This window comes from Orycteropus afer, unplaced genomic scaffold (assembly GCF_000298275.1).
Source record: "Orycteropus afer afer isolate SDZICR_OR568_19922 unplaced genomic scaffold, OryAfe1.0 scaffold00059, whole genome shotgun sequence".
In the NCBI taxonomy this organism is placed as follows: Eukaryota; Metazoa; Chordata; class Mammalia; order Tubulidentata; family Orycteropodidae; genus Orycteropus; species Orycteropus afer.
This window is the reverse complement of record NW_006921646.1, coordinates 1162801-1178785: the sequence shown is the minus strand read 5'-3', so window position 1 is coordinate 1178785 and position 15985 is coordinate 1162801. Positions and strand designations below refer to the sequence as shown.

General features: G+C 48.6%; 2 protein-coding genes across 2 annotated transcripts in view; one reads left to right on the top strand and one right to left on the bottom strand.

Moving 5' to 3' along the window:
• The window catches only part of LOC103195722 (inositol hexakisphosphate kinase 3), a 41233-nt gene extending 31949 nt beyond the window's left edge, over positions 1–9284 (top strand). The window contains exons 5-7 of the mRNA XM_042780755.1: positions 5266–5340; positions 6148–6217; positions 9157–9284. Coding sequence (XP_042636689.1) covers positions 5266–5340; positions 6148–6217; positions 9157–9284 — 273 coding nt within the window. The remainder of the gene's footprint in view (positions 1–5265; positions 5341–6147; positions 6218–9156) is intronic.
• A 1801-nt stretch (positions 9285–11085) lies between these two features.
• The window catches only part of ITPR3 (inositol 1,4,5-trisphosphate receptor type 3), a 91030-nt gene continuing 86130 nt past the window's right edge, over positions 11086–15985 (bottom strand). Inside the window, exons 53-58 of the mRNA XM_007939340.2 lie at positions 15536–15640; positions 15313–15440; positions 14126–14291; positions 13317–13477; positions 11793–11954; positions 11086–11154 (exon numbers count right to left, since the gene is read on the bottom strand). Of these exons, the coding sequence (XP_007937531.1) occupies positions 11086–11154; positions 11793–11954; positions 13317–13477; positions 14126–14291; positions 15313–15440; positions 15536–15640 (791 nt within the window). The remainder of the gene's footprint in view (positions 11155–11792; positions 11955–13316; positions 13478–14125; positions 14292–15312; positions 15441–15535; positions 15641–15985) is intronic.

The following is a 15985-nucleotide window of genomic DNA, read 5'->3' as shown; positions in this document are numbered from 1 at the left end:
CATTTTTAGGATTTACAGGTGTTTGGTTCCTTCTTAGATTATTAATTGAGCTCCAGGCATTATATGAAATATCTCTTTGATACTGTGGGAATTTTAAGAGGTTAAAGGAGCCCAGAGGGTCACAATTTTTTATACTTGGACCCTGTAGCCACTCATACCAGAAAGGCTCTGCAGGGGTGACCCTGTCATCTCTCAGTGCCCCTCCTCTCTGCCCAGCTGCCCTGCCAGAGCCAGGAAAAGATAGGAGGAAGAATTACACCCTCCTCATCCACTTGAGGTTATGGTAAGAGGTAGCTGAGCAAACCTCTGGCAACTTCTCACCATTAGAGAAGTTGGAGGAGACATAAAAGGGGAACTTCAATTGGCAAGATTTCTGAGGAGGATCTGGCTGAGATATGGGTTTGATGGGATGGGAGGCAGGCTTGGAAGATTTTCCCAAGTGCAGTCTTGGTGGTCTAACAGCAATGTGGGGAACCCAAGGGAGAGGTGCCTGGAGAAAGCCATTCAGTGGCATGAACTCCTCCCTCAGAGCTTGGCTGGGAAAAGAAGATAATGGGAATGGTGGTAGGGAGGGGAAGGTCCAGGTGACAGGTGAGTGGTCATTAAGTAAAGAGTGGTTATGGTAGACACTTGCTGCCTGGCAGTATTGTTCCACCAAGGACCGTGTGTGAACCCTGCTGGCCTCATACACGTAAGGGACAGGTATGGAAGTCCAGTCAAGTACAGGCCAGCAACATTGATCCACTGATAATGTTCTAACCACCATTCCCCGGGCATGTGCTTAAGCTGGTCCTTGTGCTTGGAGTGCCCCCCACTTCCTTCTTGGTGGTTCTCCATCTAGCAGTTCTTCCTAGGCAGAGTCAGGCACCCACCTCCATCTGCCCCATGGTACCCTCACCTTCGCTGCACTTAACCACCAGAATGGTTGTGACCTGTTCTGTCTCTTTCCCATTTTTAGTTTATGAGTTAGAGTGGGGCTTGTGTTTACTATCATGACCATTTCTACTACTAATCGTCGTAACAAGAACTAATCCCTTGCACTCTTCAGTGCTGTTCCAGACCTGGGATTCCCAGCAGTCAGTCATTGCTGCCTCTGTCCTCATATCACCCGCAGAACTAGGGACTGTTACTATGTTCTCTTTTAAAAGAAAGGTTAAGTTGGTCAGTTATTTTCAAAAATGTCAACACATGAAAGACACGGCAAGGCATAGGAATGGACCCAGATTAAAGGAGACTAAAAACTCCTGACAGTGAAATGCAGTGACTGATGGTGGATGGATATTTATTTGTTTTCTGTGAAGATTATTTCTGAGACAGTTGACACATTTGGAGTATGGATGGTGGATTAGCTAATAGTATTGTATCAATGTTAAACATCCTGAATTTGATCACTGTACTGGGATGTATAAGAGAATGTTCTTGTCCTTAGGAAATACACACTGAAATACAGGGTGGAGATGCATTATGCTCCAACTTACTCGCCAACGGATGAGAGGAAAAATGTGTACGTATATAGAGCTAGAGAATGATACAGACTGGAATGCAACTGACAGCAACAGAATCATAAAGCGAATGTGGTAAAAGGGTTTTTTTTTAAAAAAAAAAAAATGAGCTGGGAAGCACTGATGGAACACTTGGTGATGGAACACTTGGCAAAAAGTCCTGGTGATGGTTGCACAACGTGATTAACGTAATTGAATTGTACTGTGTAAAACATATTGATTGGGCACGTGTTGTATCAGATACATTTTTTTACAACAAGAAAAGAAAAAGAGGTGGTATCAAGATTTGCCCAACTTGCCATAGCTAGTAAGTGATGGTGTTAGGGTCCGAGCCCAGGTCGTTTGGCTCCCTGCTCACTCCAGCCATGAAGATGCTTATTCCTTAGTGTTCCCAGTTCATACATAGAGCCAAGCACATGGAGGTCTCAATGACTGTCTTTTTTTGTTTTCTTTCAGGAGTAAAATATATATTAAAAGATTTATCATTTTAACTATTTTAAAATATGAAATTCTGGGGTAGTAAGTGCATTCACAATGTTGTGTAACTATCACTACTACTACCTATCTCCAGAACTTTGAAAGTAATGTACCTATTAAACAATAACTCCCCATTTCCCCCTCCTCCAGCCCCCGGTAACCCCTTTTCTACTTTCTGTCTATGAATTTGCCTGTTCTAGATACCTCATGTAAGGAGCTCTGGTGGTGCAGTAGTTGAGGCATTTGGCTGCTAACCAAAAGGTCTGTGGTTTGAACCCACTAGCTACTCCATGGGAGAAAGATGAAGCCCTTTGCTTCCATAAGATTTACAGCCTTGGAAATTCTACGGGGGTCCCTGTGAGTTGGAATCGACTCGATGGCAATAGGTTTGGTTTTGGTAGATACTTCTGTAAGTGGGATTATACAGTATTTGTCCTTTTGTGGCTGACTTCTTTCATGCAGCATAATGTTCTCAAGGGTCATCCATGTTGTAGCATGTATCAAAATTTCATTACTCTTTATGGCTGAATAATATTCTGTTGTACGGATAGGGCACATTTATATTCATCCTTTCGTCTGTTGATGGACACTTGAGTTGTTCCCACCTTTTGGCACTTGTGAATAATGCTGCAGTGAACATTGGGGTACAGGTATCTGTTTGAGTCCCTGCCATCAATTCCTTCTTGTTGTGTTGTGTTGTTGTTATGTGCCGTCGAGTCGGACCCGACTCATAGCGACCCCTCCTTGGGTTTCTGAGGCATTATCGCTATGGAAGTAGATTGACTCATCTTCCTTCCAAGGAGTGGCTGGTGGGTTTGAACCGCCAGGCTTCTGGTTAGCAGTCAAGTGCCTTAGGCACTATGCTACCAGAGCTCCTGGGTATATACCTAGCAATCCCAAATAAGGATTGCTGGATCATTTGGTGATTCTGGAAGAGCCACCATGTTTTGTGTAATAGCTGCACCATTTTACATTCCCACCAGCAATGCATGAGGTTTTTCAATGAATACCTTTTAAATTTATAAGTGAACAGATTTGCACAAGTATGAAGAGAGCAAGCAAAAGATGAAATACGCTACTCTTTTGATAATCTAACTAATCTTGCAAACTCTGTGCCATCATTATTTTCCTTTCCCCTTTGTGTTATGTGCATGCTGTTCCCTTGTTTGTTAGTTCTTGGTTACTCATGCCCTGCTGAAGAAATAATGTCCGCATGCTTTCCTCCAGAGTGCTGCAGAACTCGGCTCCAGCCAGGCTCCCTGGAAGAGCCTGCCTTCAGGGAGTCAGAACACAGCTGCCAGCCTCACAATTTTCCATCCTCTCTTTCTTGTCTTTCTTGTCAGCCCTTAACCCCAGTCCACTTTGATTATTATTCAGTGAACAATGGCTACCTCCTCAGCCCATAATCCTTTCTCCTGTGATATGCCTACCTGGGCATTCTCAGGATGAGTGGCCCAAACCTGGGGATGGATCAAGTAATGCTAACTGACGGATCGACTTTTTTGTTTGCTATAAAGTGGGGACCTCATTTGACAAGCATATACAGGCAAAAGCGGAGCTACCTTATTAAAACGCTTAACTACTGATTTATTTATGCTCTGCCTTCTTTGGGAAAGGATTTAAGTTGGAAAAATCCATCATTTGAATTCAGGGGAAAACATAAAAGAGAAAGTTTTGCTCTGGGCAGCCTTCAGAATTCTTGGCAGAATAATACAAAGAACTATAGATAAATAATAGCAAGGGCAGTTGTTGTTATGTGCCGTCCGACTCATAGCGACCCCTCCTTGGGTTTCTGAGGTGGTATCACTACAGAAGTAGATTGCCCCATCTTCCTTCCGAGGAGTGGCTGGTGGGTTTGAACCGCCAGCCTTCTGGTTAGCAGTCAGGTGCCTTAGGCACTACACTACCAGAGCTCCTAGCAAGGGTAGAGGGAGGGGGAATTCAAAGAAAGAGGTATAACAGGGAAAGAGCCCACTTCTCTGCGCTCCCTGTCTTCCTTGAAGTTTCCAGCAGGCCCCTTCTGTTTTCAAGGAGCTCTGGTGGCCTGGTGCCTAAGGAATTTGACTGCTAACCAGAAGCCTAGTGGTTCAAACCCACCAGCCACTCCTCGGAAGGAAGACTGGGTAATCTATTTCCGTAGAGATACCACCTTGGAAAGCCAAGGAGGGGTCACTATGAGTTGGAATTGACTTGATGGCATTGAGTTTGGTTTGGTTTTGGTTTTCTGTTCCCAAGGAGCTCTGGTGGTGTAGTAGGTAGAACAGTTGGCTGCTAACCAGAAGGTCAGTGGTTCAAACTCACCAGCTACTCTGCACAAGGAAGATGGGGGCAATCTACTTCGGTAAAGATATACAGGTTTGGAAACCCAGTGGGGGACCCTATGAGTCGGAATCAACTCAATGGCCGTGAGTTTGGGTTTGGTTTTTCTTTTCCCAAGGCCTTCACTTCAGTGTTCCGGGCCTTGCTCCTTCCAGCAAAACTTGACTGGAGTCTCCATCTTGGTTCTCCTTACTTCACTTGTTTCATTTTAAAACACCACTTTCTTTTCTCTTTCCTTCTTGTAAAATTTCAACAGCTCCCCACTTCCCATAGATGAAAGCCTCAGAGGACTTTTTTTTTTTTTTTTAACTTTCATAAAAGAATCTTTCCTTTATTTTGAAGGTGTAACTCAAAAAGCTCTTTCTTTTCCTCGAGCCCAAGCCCCTCTCCCTGTGTTCAGGCCCTCAGCAGGACTGGTCTGGTCTAAAGCAGAGCAGAGCCCCCTGCTGCTCTGCCTGGCTCCCACCACCCCCTCCACCTGGAAGCCCTGACACCCTTTAGAGCCCAGCTGAGTTTCACTTCCTTCACACACTGGCCACTTGAACACATGGGGACCCCACTCTGAATTCTTGTGGCCTAACCTGCCTCTAGCACTCCCCAAGTGTCTACCTGCATGAGGGAGGCCCTCCGATACTATACTTTTTTTATTGTAGGGTCTCCAGTGCAGCTAGTGTGGTGGTTCACAAGTCCCAGGTGCTCGGCAGATGTTTGTTTGCTGGTTGATGGAGTTTTTCAGCAGATTGGAGAGCTAACGGGGCGAGCCATCACTCCAAAGGAGATTTCTAATAGCAGAAGCCTTAGGCCAAGCTTGCTTCCCACAGAGCAGAGCCAAGGAGCACTCCTGCAGGCCTGCCTCCTGTGAACGCCTCGCTGAATTTCTGGTCCCTCCTCCAGGTGCGCACACACACAGGGCGGGGGGGCCTGGCTTGCTCACTCGCTCACGTCCTTGGGGTTCTTTGTTTTTCAGATTGCAGAACCTGAGGCCTGTGATCAGATGTATGAGAGCTTAGCAAGACTCCATTCAAACTATTACAAACACAAGGTGAGTGGGCCTGGATCTTTTACATCCCCAGCCCTCTGGGGACAACCAGTAAGAATAAGTGAAAATCTGATTATTCATTGTTTTGTAAAGAATTATGGTTTTGTTATTTTCAAATGCAAGCAGTAATTTCGGCAAGGCCAATAAAGGTACCTGCTAACAGCTTTTAGGTCACCTAAATAAAACCTATTTATAATTATAAGGAAAAACCACGTATTTTATATGCTAGTGTGTTTCTGGGAGTAACTGGTAATTCTTGGGTTATATACATATTTTAAGTATTATTCTATCTGTTCTGACGGGACTGACAGTCTCCCATACTCAGATGATAAAGATGGAGTGATTGTGGAAGGCCCAGCCGGGTTTTTCCTCAGGCCCTGATGTGGTTAGTGTCAAATTCTTATTTAGTGAGGTTTCTCCCAGACTTGAAAAATTTGCTCAGTAACTCCGCATGGAGGCCAGATGTTTAACCTGAACAGGAAAGGGCTTTCTTCTAAATCTTTGCCACTCAAAGTGTGGTTGGGGACATGCCACATGAGCATCACCTGGGTGCTGGTTAAAAATGCATATATATTCATGGGCCCCACCCAGAACTCTTGTATGGAACAAGATGATTGAGTGAGTGCTTGTTAAAATTGAGTCACCTGCTCTCAGTGGTAACCTCAAGATGGCACTGCTCTTCTTGCCACACTTCCTGGGCTCTGAATGCCTGGCCCAGGTGTACTGCAGTGGGACATTGTCGAGTCTGGGGGTCTTGCTGCAGGATTAATCAGCCCTCCCTTCTCTCTTCCCCTTGGCCTGTGTGACCAGTACCCACGCCCCAGAGACACAAGCTTCAGTGGCCTGTCCTTGGAAGAGTACAAGCTCATCTTGTCCACAGGTATTGAAAGCCCAGCTGCCCTTTCTGTTTGGTTTGCAAAAGATTCTTTGCGTTTGAGCGGCACAGGGGAATTGTCTAGTAAGACAGCTTTACTTTGATGGAAAGTCGTATAGAATAGCCCACAGGAAATTCTGAAGCTACAGGGCTCAGGCTTTTTGGCCATAGAATGTGGAGAAGGTCAAAGACATTATTTAAAAAAGAAAATCCATCTTTAGTGCTTTTAAATTCCAGGCTGGGCAGCAAGGAACAGGGGAATACACATTTGCCAAATGGAAGTAGTTGAAATCAGGATGAAGGAAAATAATTTTATTTTTATGGTCCTAAGGGGGCTTTATAAACAATGAGGGTTTTAATTAAAACAAAAAGGCATTCAATAATCGTGTATGGGGATATCCGCCTAAGAGTTATCTGACCCAGGGGACATGGTCTGTGGGTTAGATATGGATTTAGCTAGGTATGTTTGGAGTCGTTGGTAGACCCTGATTAGCAAGAAAGGAAACACTCTGCCAAACCCATCCCCTCCTTACTTCCCCATCCCCATTGTCACTGAAGGGGGTGGGGGGAGCCAGGGTCGAAGTAGGCAGGTTCTGGAAAATTACTATTTTTATTGCCAAGGATATTGTATACAAAAATAGGCTGACCTCTTCTGAGAGGGCACGGAGCCTTCTTGTGCTCTAGCAGTTTCCCTTCCCTGTTCCTTCAGCAGCTAAGTTTTGCAGATTTGGCCTTCCAGACAACTTTTACCTTCTGAGCAGATCAAAACCCGGTGTGTCACCTGCTATTGTGTGGCAACTCTGGCCCTATTTTTATAACAGTACGCTGTGGAAAACTAGGGTGGGGTTATTTTGGCCAGGGAGAATTGCTTTATTGTCAGTTCTTTTTAAAAATGTATATAAATTACTCCTATGTCCCTGGGCCCATGTAATTGCCAACATCGATGCCTAGTGTCACTTTGTGGGCCCCGGAGAGTCTGAGTGAAGTTTGAACTTGAAATTCGAATGGAGAGAAGCCCCAGAGGCCCAGTCGCCTGACCCTCTCTCATCGTTACCCCTCAGCACGGAGGCGTGGAGGTGCACGACTCCCTACCTCTGGCCCTTGCTTTGCTGCAGCCTGTTCAGACTGGGAGTTCAGCTCTAAGAAATGTGCTGATAATTTGTTTTTACAAAAAGCCTCATCTTTTTGCCACCACTGTGTGGAATAAGTTTCCTGCATGTTGCCTCTGACTGGGCAAGAAAAAACTTGCTGCACCTTGTAGTTAGAGGATTTAAGGGCCTGGCAAGTCTGAGATGTGACCGAGGCCTGGGTCACAAGTGCAGCCAGTCTGGGCTTAGGGTCATGGAAGGCTCTAAAGGAGGTCTGGTGGCTTGTAGGTGGACTGGGGTCCCCAGCGTCATGTTTTATACACCACAAGGGACCTTGGGACTTCTGGAAGAGACCCAGGTCAGGATGCTGGGCTGCTGCCTGAGGTACAGCACATATCCTACTTTAGTCAAGAGTCCATTGGTAAGTAACATTGTTAATAAACAATGGAGGTTACCTTTTCTTCTCAGAAAAAGGTATTGTTTCTCTCCAGAAGTTGTTTAACAGACTGAAATCCAGGCTATGAAAGCTAAACAATATATGTAAAAAATCTAAAATTAACATACAGAGAAAATTGGGTATCGTGAAACTTTAGCTCTAGAGAAGGCTTTAGGCTAGTGATTCTCAAACCAGCAGGGGATCTTCTAGGGGACATGGGACAATGTGTGGAGGCTTTTTGATTGCCATAACTGGGGAAAAGGGTGCTACCGTCATCTAGTGGAAGGAGCGCTGGTGGTGCAGTGCCTAAAGTATTTGACTGCTAACCAGAAGGTTGGCAGTTCAAACCCACCAGCCACTCCACAGAAGAAAGATGAGGCAGTCTACTTCTGTAAAGATTTACCACCTCGGAAACCCAATGGGGGTCGCTGTGAGTCAGAATCAACTCAGTGGCAACGGGTTTGTTTTTGGTTTGGTCATCTAGTGGGTAGAGGCCAGGGCTACTAAATATTCTACAGTGTAGAGTCAGCCCCTCATAATACAGAATGTTGATAGTGCCAGGGCTGAGAAACCCAGTATTAGTTCCTCTGTGTATGTGTGTGCAAGTGCACGTCCATGTGTCTAGAGAAAAGGCCTCACTGGCTCTAACCTGCTTCCTCCAGCCTTTATAGCAGCGGAGATGGCTGTGGGTTCTTAAGTGCAAGCCAGGTGCTAGATACATTGCCTTCATTATTTTCTTTAATCCTCACAACTTTTGAAGTGTTTTTAATCACCATTTTACAGATGAGGAACCGAAGGCTCAGAGGGTTAAGTCACTTGCTAGAGGTGACTCCTTGGGAAAATGATTAGGTGCAGATTCAAGCCCAGGTCCCTTGCCCTCACCAACACCTGCTCCACTCCACAATGTATGGTGGACCTACTTGGCTTAGGTTCAAATCCCAGCCCCACCACTCCATAGCTTTGTGACTCTGAGCAAGTTACTTAACTTCCCTCTGCTTCCGTTTCCAAATCTGAAAAACGGGGGTAAGACAGGTTTTGGGATAAAGCCTACGGGCTGCATTTGACACCACCAGGGCCATTCCTTTGCCTTTTCTTTCTTCACTCTCACATGGAGCGAGGTGAGGAGAAACACGCCCTGCTTAGATGCTGAGGACGAGGAGAGGGCAGGGAGGCTGCTGTGAGTATGCACTGTCCTTAGCAAGGGGCCCCGTACAGTGCTCAGTAAACATCAACAGTGGTTTTTCTTTTTAGATTACCCTATTTGATTTGCTCTTCAGAAGTTCAGTTTACACTTTTCTTTTTCAAGAACACAGCATAAAGTAAGACATGCTTATATCAGGAAAGCCCTGTGAGACCAAGCCACACAATCACATTTTATATTTCAGTTTGTCCTTTTTTTTTTTTGGTTTCTCCTTTTGCAGACACTTTGGAAGAGTTGAAGGAAATGAATAAAGGCACATGGAAGAAACTGCAGGAGAAATTTGCCCCCAAGAGTCCCGAGGAGCTGCATAAGGCCTGGGCTCGGTCCTTATCTCGCCCACAAACATAAGTGTGGGGTCTTATATGTTGCCAACATAAATAAAACTGCCCCAATTTCCACCCCCCCGACCTCACAGTTTGAGAATGTCATCTAGCCTTCACAAACGGAAGCCCCTGCTGCTGTAAAGAAAGTTCCAGCCAAGAAGGGATGCCATTTGAGCTGTCCACAGAGCCCTTGACCAGGGTAGGGAAGTCTCCTGGAGAGAGGAAACGTCTTTCTGGACCCAAGAGTCTGGACAAGGTGCTTCCTGCACCGCCACAGGGACCCCACCTCGCCAGCAGGGGTCTGGCGTCTCTTAGCAAGATTCTCAGGCTCCCTTTCATTGTAGGCGCTCCTGGGAGGAAGCCAAAAATAGCGGTAAATATTGAAAAAGGCATCCTGTTACAGACAGAAGGCAGTGGGGAGATGGTAGAGCAGAGATGGAAAAGCCTGCTTGGACCTTGGTCCCTTCTGGTTAGCAGTCAAATGCCTTAGGACTTGAGTTTCCTGCCCTGATCTTGCAGAAACCCATGTTCCAAGTTGGCCTAAGGAACCAACTAAACCCATAAACAAGCCTGACAAGGTGTGTCCTCAGGTTGCTGTTGGCTTTAACACTACACAGGTTCTGGGAAAGGCCCCAAGACAAAAGTCCCCTGGCCAGGGACACATACACAGATCACCTTATTATTCACAGAGTCTTAGCTCCTGGTAAATGTTCACAGCCCTTATTTAAGCTTGCTCCTATCTAGAACAGAGCCGAGAGCAGGGGCAGGGCAGGGCAGATAGCACCCTTCAGTGGTGAGAAGTGGGTTCTTAGCCTTGTTTGTGTTGTCGACTCCTTAGAATGTTTTTAAATGCATAAAATAAAATACACAGGATTATCATAGAAACCAGTCCACCAAAATGCAGTTCTATCCAGAGTCCCTGGTTGGGAATCCCTGCACACCAGGATGTCATTCAGCATCTCTTGAGAGCCTGAGATGAGGCCTGGGCCAGTGGGGAAAGGTTTATATTTTCATCCTCTGGGGGAGGAACGTGTTCAGAAAACATTATTCCTTTTTAATGAACTAAATTACTATTAATTTATTTAAGGCAATTAACAGATTAGTTCTTAGGGCAAAGGATTTGTAAAACATTACACCAAAAGAAGAAACTAGGAGGAAAAAAAAAAAAATAACATCCAGCTGTGTCACCTGGGCGTGTAACTGCCCAAGAAGAGCCAGGTCCAGAAGCAAGGCCCTCTGTCATTATGGCCATCGGTCCACCCATGGCCAAACAGTGGGCACAGACAGTCAAGTTCACAGCAGATGAAACATGGAGGGTAAGAGGCAGGCGGGCAGGCAGGGCTGCAAATAGCACCCTTGGAATAAGTTAAATAATGAAGCCCTAAAATCACTAGTAACAGCATTACTGCTGCCTCTTCCAGAGACAGGTAGCAACCAAAATGTAGTGCTTGGAGATAAAAAGGTGTCCCCACTCCTAATCATCCACAAGGAAGACTACAAAAGAATGTCAGTTACTGCTATAAAGGACAAAGATCTGCAGGACTTATCTTTGTCTAAGGCATTAAGGTAAACAGTTCCAGTGGCGTTCTGAGTCTTTTTAAGAGCTCTAGGCAGGACTGTTAGCTCTGAGGCTCCACCCCCAACACATACTGCTAGTCAGAGCCTTGGTTGCTTTTGGGGCAGTGTGGGGGGGTGTCTGGCAAAGTGGGAGCCAGAAGTTGGTGGGCAACCTAGCCTTCTGGGCCCCCAACCCGAGGGAAGGGCAGTATTGTTCCCAGTCAGCTCCCCAGTGACGAGCATCCCCTGTGGGCCTTTAGTGGCTCTCCTCAGCGGCTTAGGCAGTTCTGGACATCCACGAAGCCTAGGCGTTGCCTGCGTTTCCGCTGCTCTGTCATCTAGAGTTAAACATACCAACAGGTCCAGTCAGGCTGCCTGGTGCCCTTCTCAGAGGGCACTGCCCCCCCCAGTAGGCCCAGCTGCTGCTCGATCCTGGCAGCAGGCCAAGGCCCCTCAGGGTACCAAGAGGATGCCAGCCCCCAAACCCATGTCCTCAATTAGCCTGTCACAAACCCCCTATTTCATGCAGCTGGGAAGCCACCCCTCCTGAGAAAGGGACTGCAACTACCATTTAGTAACTGCCAGGTGGAGAATTTGCTCTGAGTGTGTGTGGGGGGCGGTTAAGAAGTGGAAAGTGGTTGTAAACCTCCATTGCCAGTGACCCCCTCAAGGAGCTCACTAGCAGCTTCTAGGAGTAAGGGAACGAGCAAGAGGGTAACCCCACAGCACTATACCAGGGTGTCAGAGACACAGCAGAGGTTGCCAACCCTGGTCCAGCTTTCCACAGAGTGGAGAGTGGAAGGTGCTTTCATATCCCAGGCCCAAGAATGAAGGCCAATAGGGTAGATGGGAGGGGGTGGCAGGATGACAGCACCAACTGCTCACCCACATGGTAGGAAAGGCTGTGACCTCAGTGATGGTCTAAGAATGCCCAGCACAAGACCCCAAGGACAGGCAGGGTGGGGTGGGTGCGCACCTGCTCCTTGAGCTCATTGAGCTGAGCAGTGAGGTGGGACACCAGCTTCATAGTGGAGCTGAGCTTGTCCTGAAGGATCCGGATCTCATTCTGTTCCCCTTCTCCTTCGTTGCTCACCAGGGACATGGCCCGCATCCGGGGGAACCAGTCCAGGTTTTTGTTCTGAAAAAACAGCACTGGTGGGTGAGCAGGCTTGGGCCCGGCAAGGAGGCCTCATTGAGGAGTGCAGTAGTGTGGGGGAAGCTGCTGCCACACCCCAGACAGAAGTTGCCAGGATGCGTCACTGGAAATTGTGAGCTGACCTGGGTCCTCCTGGGTGGGGTTGAGCTGACATGGCAGTGAAGCCTCGTGGTTGTGAAGGGCTGCAGCTCTGTGACAGGCCATTAGACCACCCAGCACTGGTGTTGGTATCATCTGTTTACTCTAACAGCCCTCCCAAGGCAGAAGGCAAAGCCTCTGAACAGGCCCCAAATCTCCTCCTCTCCTCCCTCCCTCCGTGCCCTGCCCTGACACATGCCCCACACCCGGGAAAATTCAAGTCAGACAGATGGCAAATTGAGGATGAGGCAGGCTCTGCTGAAGAGGCTGGTAGTGACATGTCTAAGAAGCAATGCCACCATTTCCCAGGACAGAGAAGCAGCAATCGAAGGGTCACCTAGAAGTTTCTCAGACCAACAGATAGACCTACCTGTTCCCAGAGATCAGTTCAAAATATAGATCTAAAACACAGACACTGAATTCTCTTCTTTATTATTTACTGCCTTCACTCCCTTCATTAAAGGAGTTCTGGTGGTGCACTGCCTAAGGCATCTGACTACGAATCAGAAGGTTGGCAGTTCAACCCCACCAGCCTGCCTTCCTTAGATGAGGCAATCTACTTCCATAAAGATTTACCTCCTTGGAAACCCAATGGGGGTCACTATGAGTCGGAATCAACTCGATGGCAGTGAGTTTGGTTTTTTTTGATTCTCCCTTCATTGCTATAGAAATTACACAGATGGGTGACATTTGATTCCTCCCAAGTCTGATAGAGTTTTTCCAAGCTCCTTGGCCTGGAACTATCCAGACTTTGGGGGAAACTGCCCTTCCTCCTGCCAAGGTAGGAAAGGCTCCCTTGAGTGACCCACAGGGCAGAGGCTTCATGCAGGGTCCCCTCTGTTCCCACGGGGGTGGGGCACATGTCCTTCTGGGCTGACACGTTTGCCATGGGCTTTTGCTGACACCATCGCTGGCTCAGAAGACCAGGGAGGCCCCTCAAAGCAGTGGGCAGCTGGCAGGGCTCCTGGGAGCAGAAGGCTGGCTCCAGCCGCTCCCCTGCTGGCCTCTCAACAAGTGTCTGCAGCTGTCCACACCCCTCCCCTAAGCCTCTGGGGTCAGTCATGCTGACAGATGTGGCTGCTCCTCTCACAGCCACAAGGGACACTGGAAACCTTGGCCACAACAGCTTCTAATGCAACAGCAACTGTGACTCCAGAAGCACCTGGGGGAAGTTGCTCGCAAACCCCATGCAGCCCCTGTTCACACCTTGATCATCTGGGCCACGTAGCTCTCGGGGCCCGTGTAGTCTGTCTTGTTCTTCACTCGGACCAGCACAATGAAGTAAAGGTAGTTCCACATGTTGTGCTCAAGTTTGATGTGCTCCTCAAACGACACTGTCTTGTTATCAAATTTGTCCCTCTCCAGACCTGAGGACTCAGAAGGCAAAGGGTGAAGCCGCCAGGCTCCGAGAGCCTCAGCAGAGCCACCTGGTCAGGGGGGCTGCCTCTGCTGTGGGGAGGGCATGTGTTCCCCTCATGTTAAAAGGACTGATGAGCACTTCCGACAGCCCACTCAGGGCTATTTAGGTCACTGCTATTTAAAGCACCAGCCACTTAGCCTTGGAGATCCTGCCCTGCTACAGCTGCAGCCCGCCCGTGGCAGCAGCCAAGGACTATGGGAGCAAGCGGCAGAACTCCCACCCTGGGCAGCAGGAGTAGCTGGGTGAGGTGGCTGGTGAGGGGGCTAGCACTTCACACCAGAGGTGGGAATAGCACTGCACTGAGATCAGGAGGTTGAGACCATTCACTGGGCTTCAGGGGCCTCATCTATAGACGAAGGGGTTGAAGGAATGGTTTCTGAAGCCCCTCCCCACTCCCTTCTATTAGTCCAAATTCAGGCAGGTCATGTTCTCTCCAGTTCTGGGATAAGCCGACAGAGTCATCCAGGGAAGGTTCCCCAAGTGGCCCCAGGGACTGGGAAGGGCCATACTGGGGCTGCCACTGCCCTCAGATGACATCCCATCCACAAGTCACCCAGACCCACCACAGCCTCCACAAGCAGGAACCAGGCCTCACCACAGATGAAGCATGTCGTCTTGAGAATCTCCTCCTTCTTCTGCTTCTCGCTGCGTAGGTCAGCGAAGGTGTCAATGATCACTCCAAAGATGAGGTTCAGCACGATGATGATGACAATGAAAAAGAACAGGAGGTCGTAGACCACACGGGCCGGGAAGAGAGACTCCTGCAGGGACGAGACAGGGAGGCTGGGTCCGCAGTACCAGTTCACTGGCAGGACTGTGGACTCCAGCAGGGGTCAGGGGCTATAATAGGGCCCACTCACAGAAGCAAACAAGGGCCTCAGTCTCAAGGACCAAGAAGATGGCAGAGTGGACCCAGCCTGGCTCCACAAAGTGAGAACAGTAACCAAATGTCCCAAGTTTGGATTAGGAAAGGGTAGTACTGGATAGGCTACCAGCAGGGGACAGAGCCCTGTAGGAATCAGTGTGGGGAGGTAGGACTGCAAGTCTAGTCCTGTCTCTGCCCCTAACTTTTAATTAGATCTGAACTGTGATGCCCTGCCCACAGGATGCCTGGCCTTACACATTCTAGAAACTCAAGCTGGCTGGACAGATTTCTCATCCCCATGCAACTGGGATGGGATGCCATTCTGGAAATGCCAGTCAGCCCAAGCCCAAACATGAGATCTCCTTGTGAAGCCAACTCAGTAGCCCCCAACTGCTCCCCTGCTGTGGGCTGGGCTATCCCTACTCCTTAGACAAGCCAGCATAGCCCAGAGCAGCTCCTGTTTTGACTCCCCAGACCAAACTCACTGTTAGAGTTTGACTCAAGTCAATTCCAACTCATAGCAACCCCCAATGGGTCTCCAAGGCTGTTACGGAAGTAGATCACCCCATCTTCCTTCCACAGAGTGGCTGGTGTGTTCAAACCAGCAATCTTTTGGTTAGCAGTGCCTTATCCACTACCCCACCAGAGCTCCTTTTGACTTCCCTAGCAGGGAGCAAAATGTCTTTCCTCATGGTGTCTACAATGAGTTAGTGGGGATGCCAGAACAGACTGGGGGTGACGCCAGCTCACCAAGGTCACTGTAAATCAACTGAGTGTGGGAAGGGGGAGGAGGGAAGACAAAGGAAGGGGGCTTTCAGCAGTGACAATCTATGGGAGGAGAAACTGCCCTGATTGTCCTGTGACCTGAGGACCAGGCTCTTCACAGTGCTGATGGGAACAGGGATGTGGGTGCTCACATCTTTGGAGGGCTTGCGGAGAATATCGCCCACACCACCTCCGTTGCGCAGCCCATGGTTCATGACAGTGACGATGCACATCAGCAGTGTGTCACAGGCCCGCTCCGTGCTATCCAGTCCCTCGTCCTCTGTGAGGAGTATATGTACTCATACTCCTACCAGGCAGGCCAGCCCCCACCCTACCACCATCCCCACCAGGCACCTGCAGACACATCATCCTCACCTTCCAGGACCTTAGGCACAGAGACATCTGAGACACAGTCTACTTTCTCCCTGCTGCACGTGCCCACAAATGTGGCGGCACCCTGTGGCATCCCCAGGGGGCTGGCTGGAGGGAACACACATGAAGTCACAGGGCTGTCCAAATGCCCAGCTAAATCATCCCTTAGGTGCATCACAGCACCCAGGAAGTCTCCCCTGATCCTGCCCACTTCTCACTCTGTCCGGCTACAAGTGAAGGATCTTCAAGCCCCAGCTTCCATTGACTCACACTGAGAGGGATCTCTGATCCCAAGCCTGGCACACAGGCAGCCCCTACAAATACTGAGCTTAACATGATTGACAGGGCCTACAAGAGGCTCTAGCTCTCAAGCAAGTAGCTCCTTAAAGAGCTGAAGACCCAAGGCTCTCCCACCCCTTCAGTGTGTTCCCGGAATGAGGGAGGCAGGTAGGC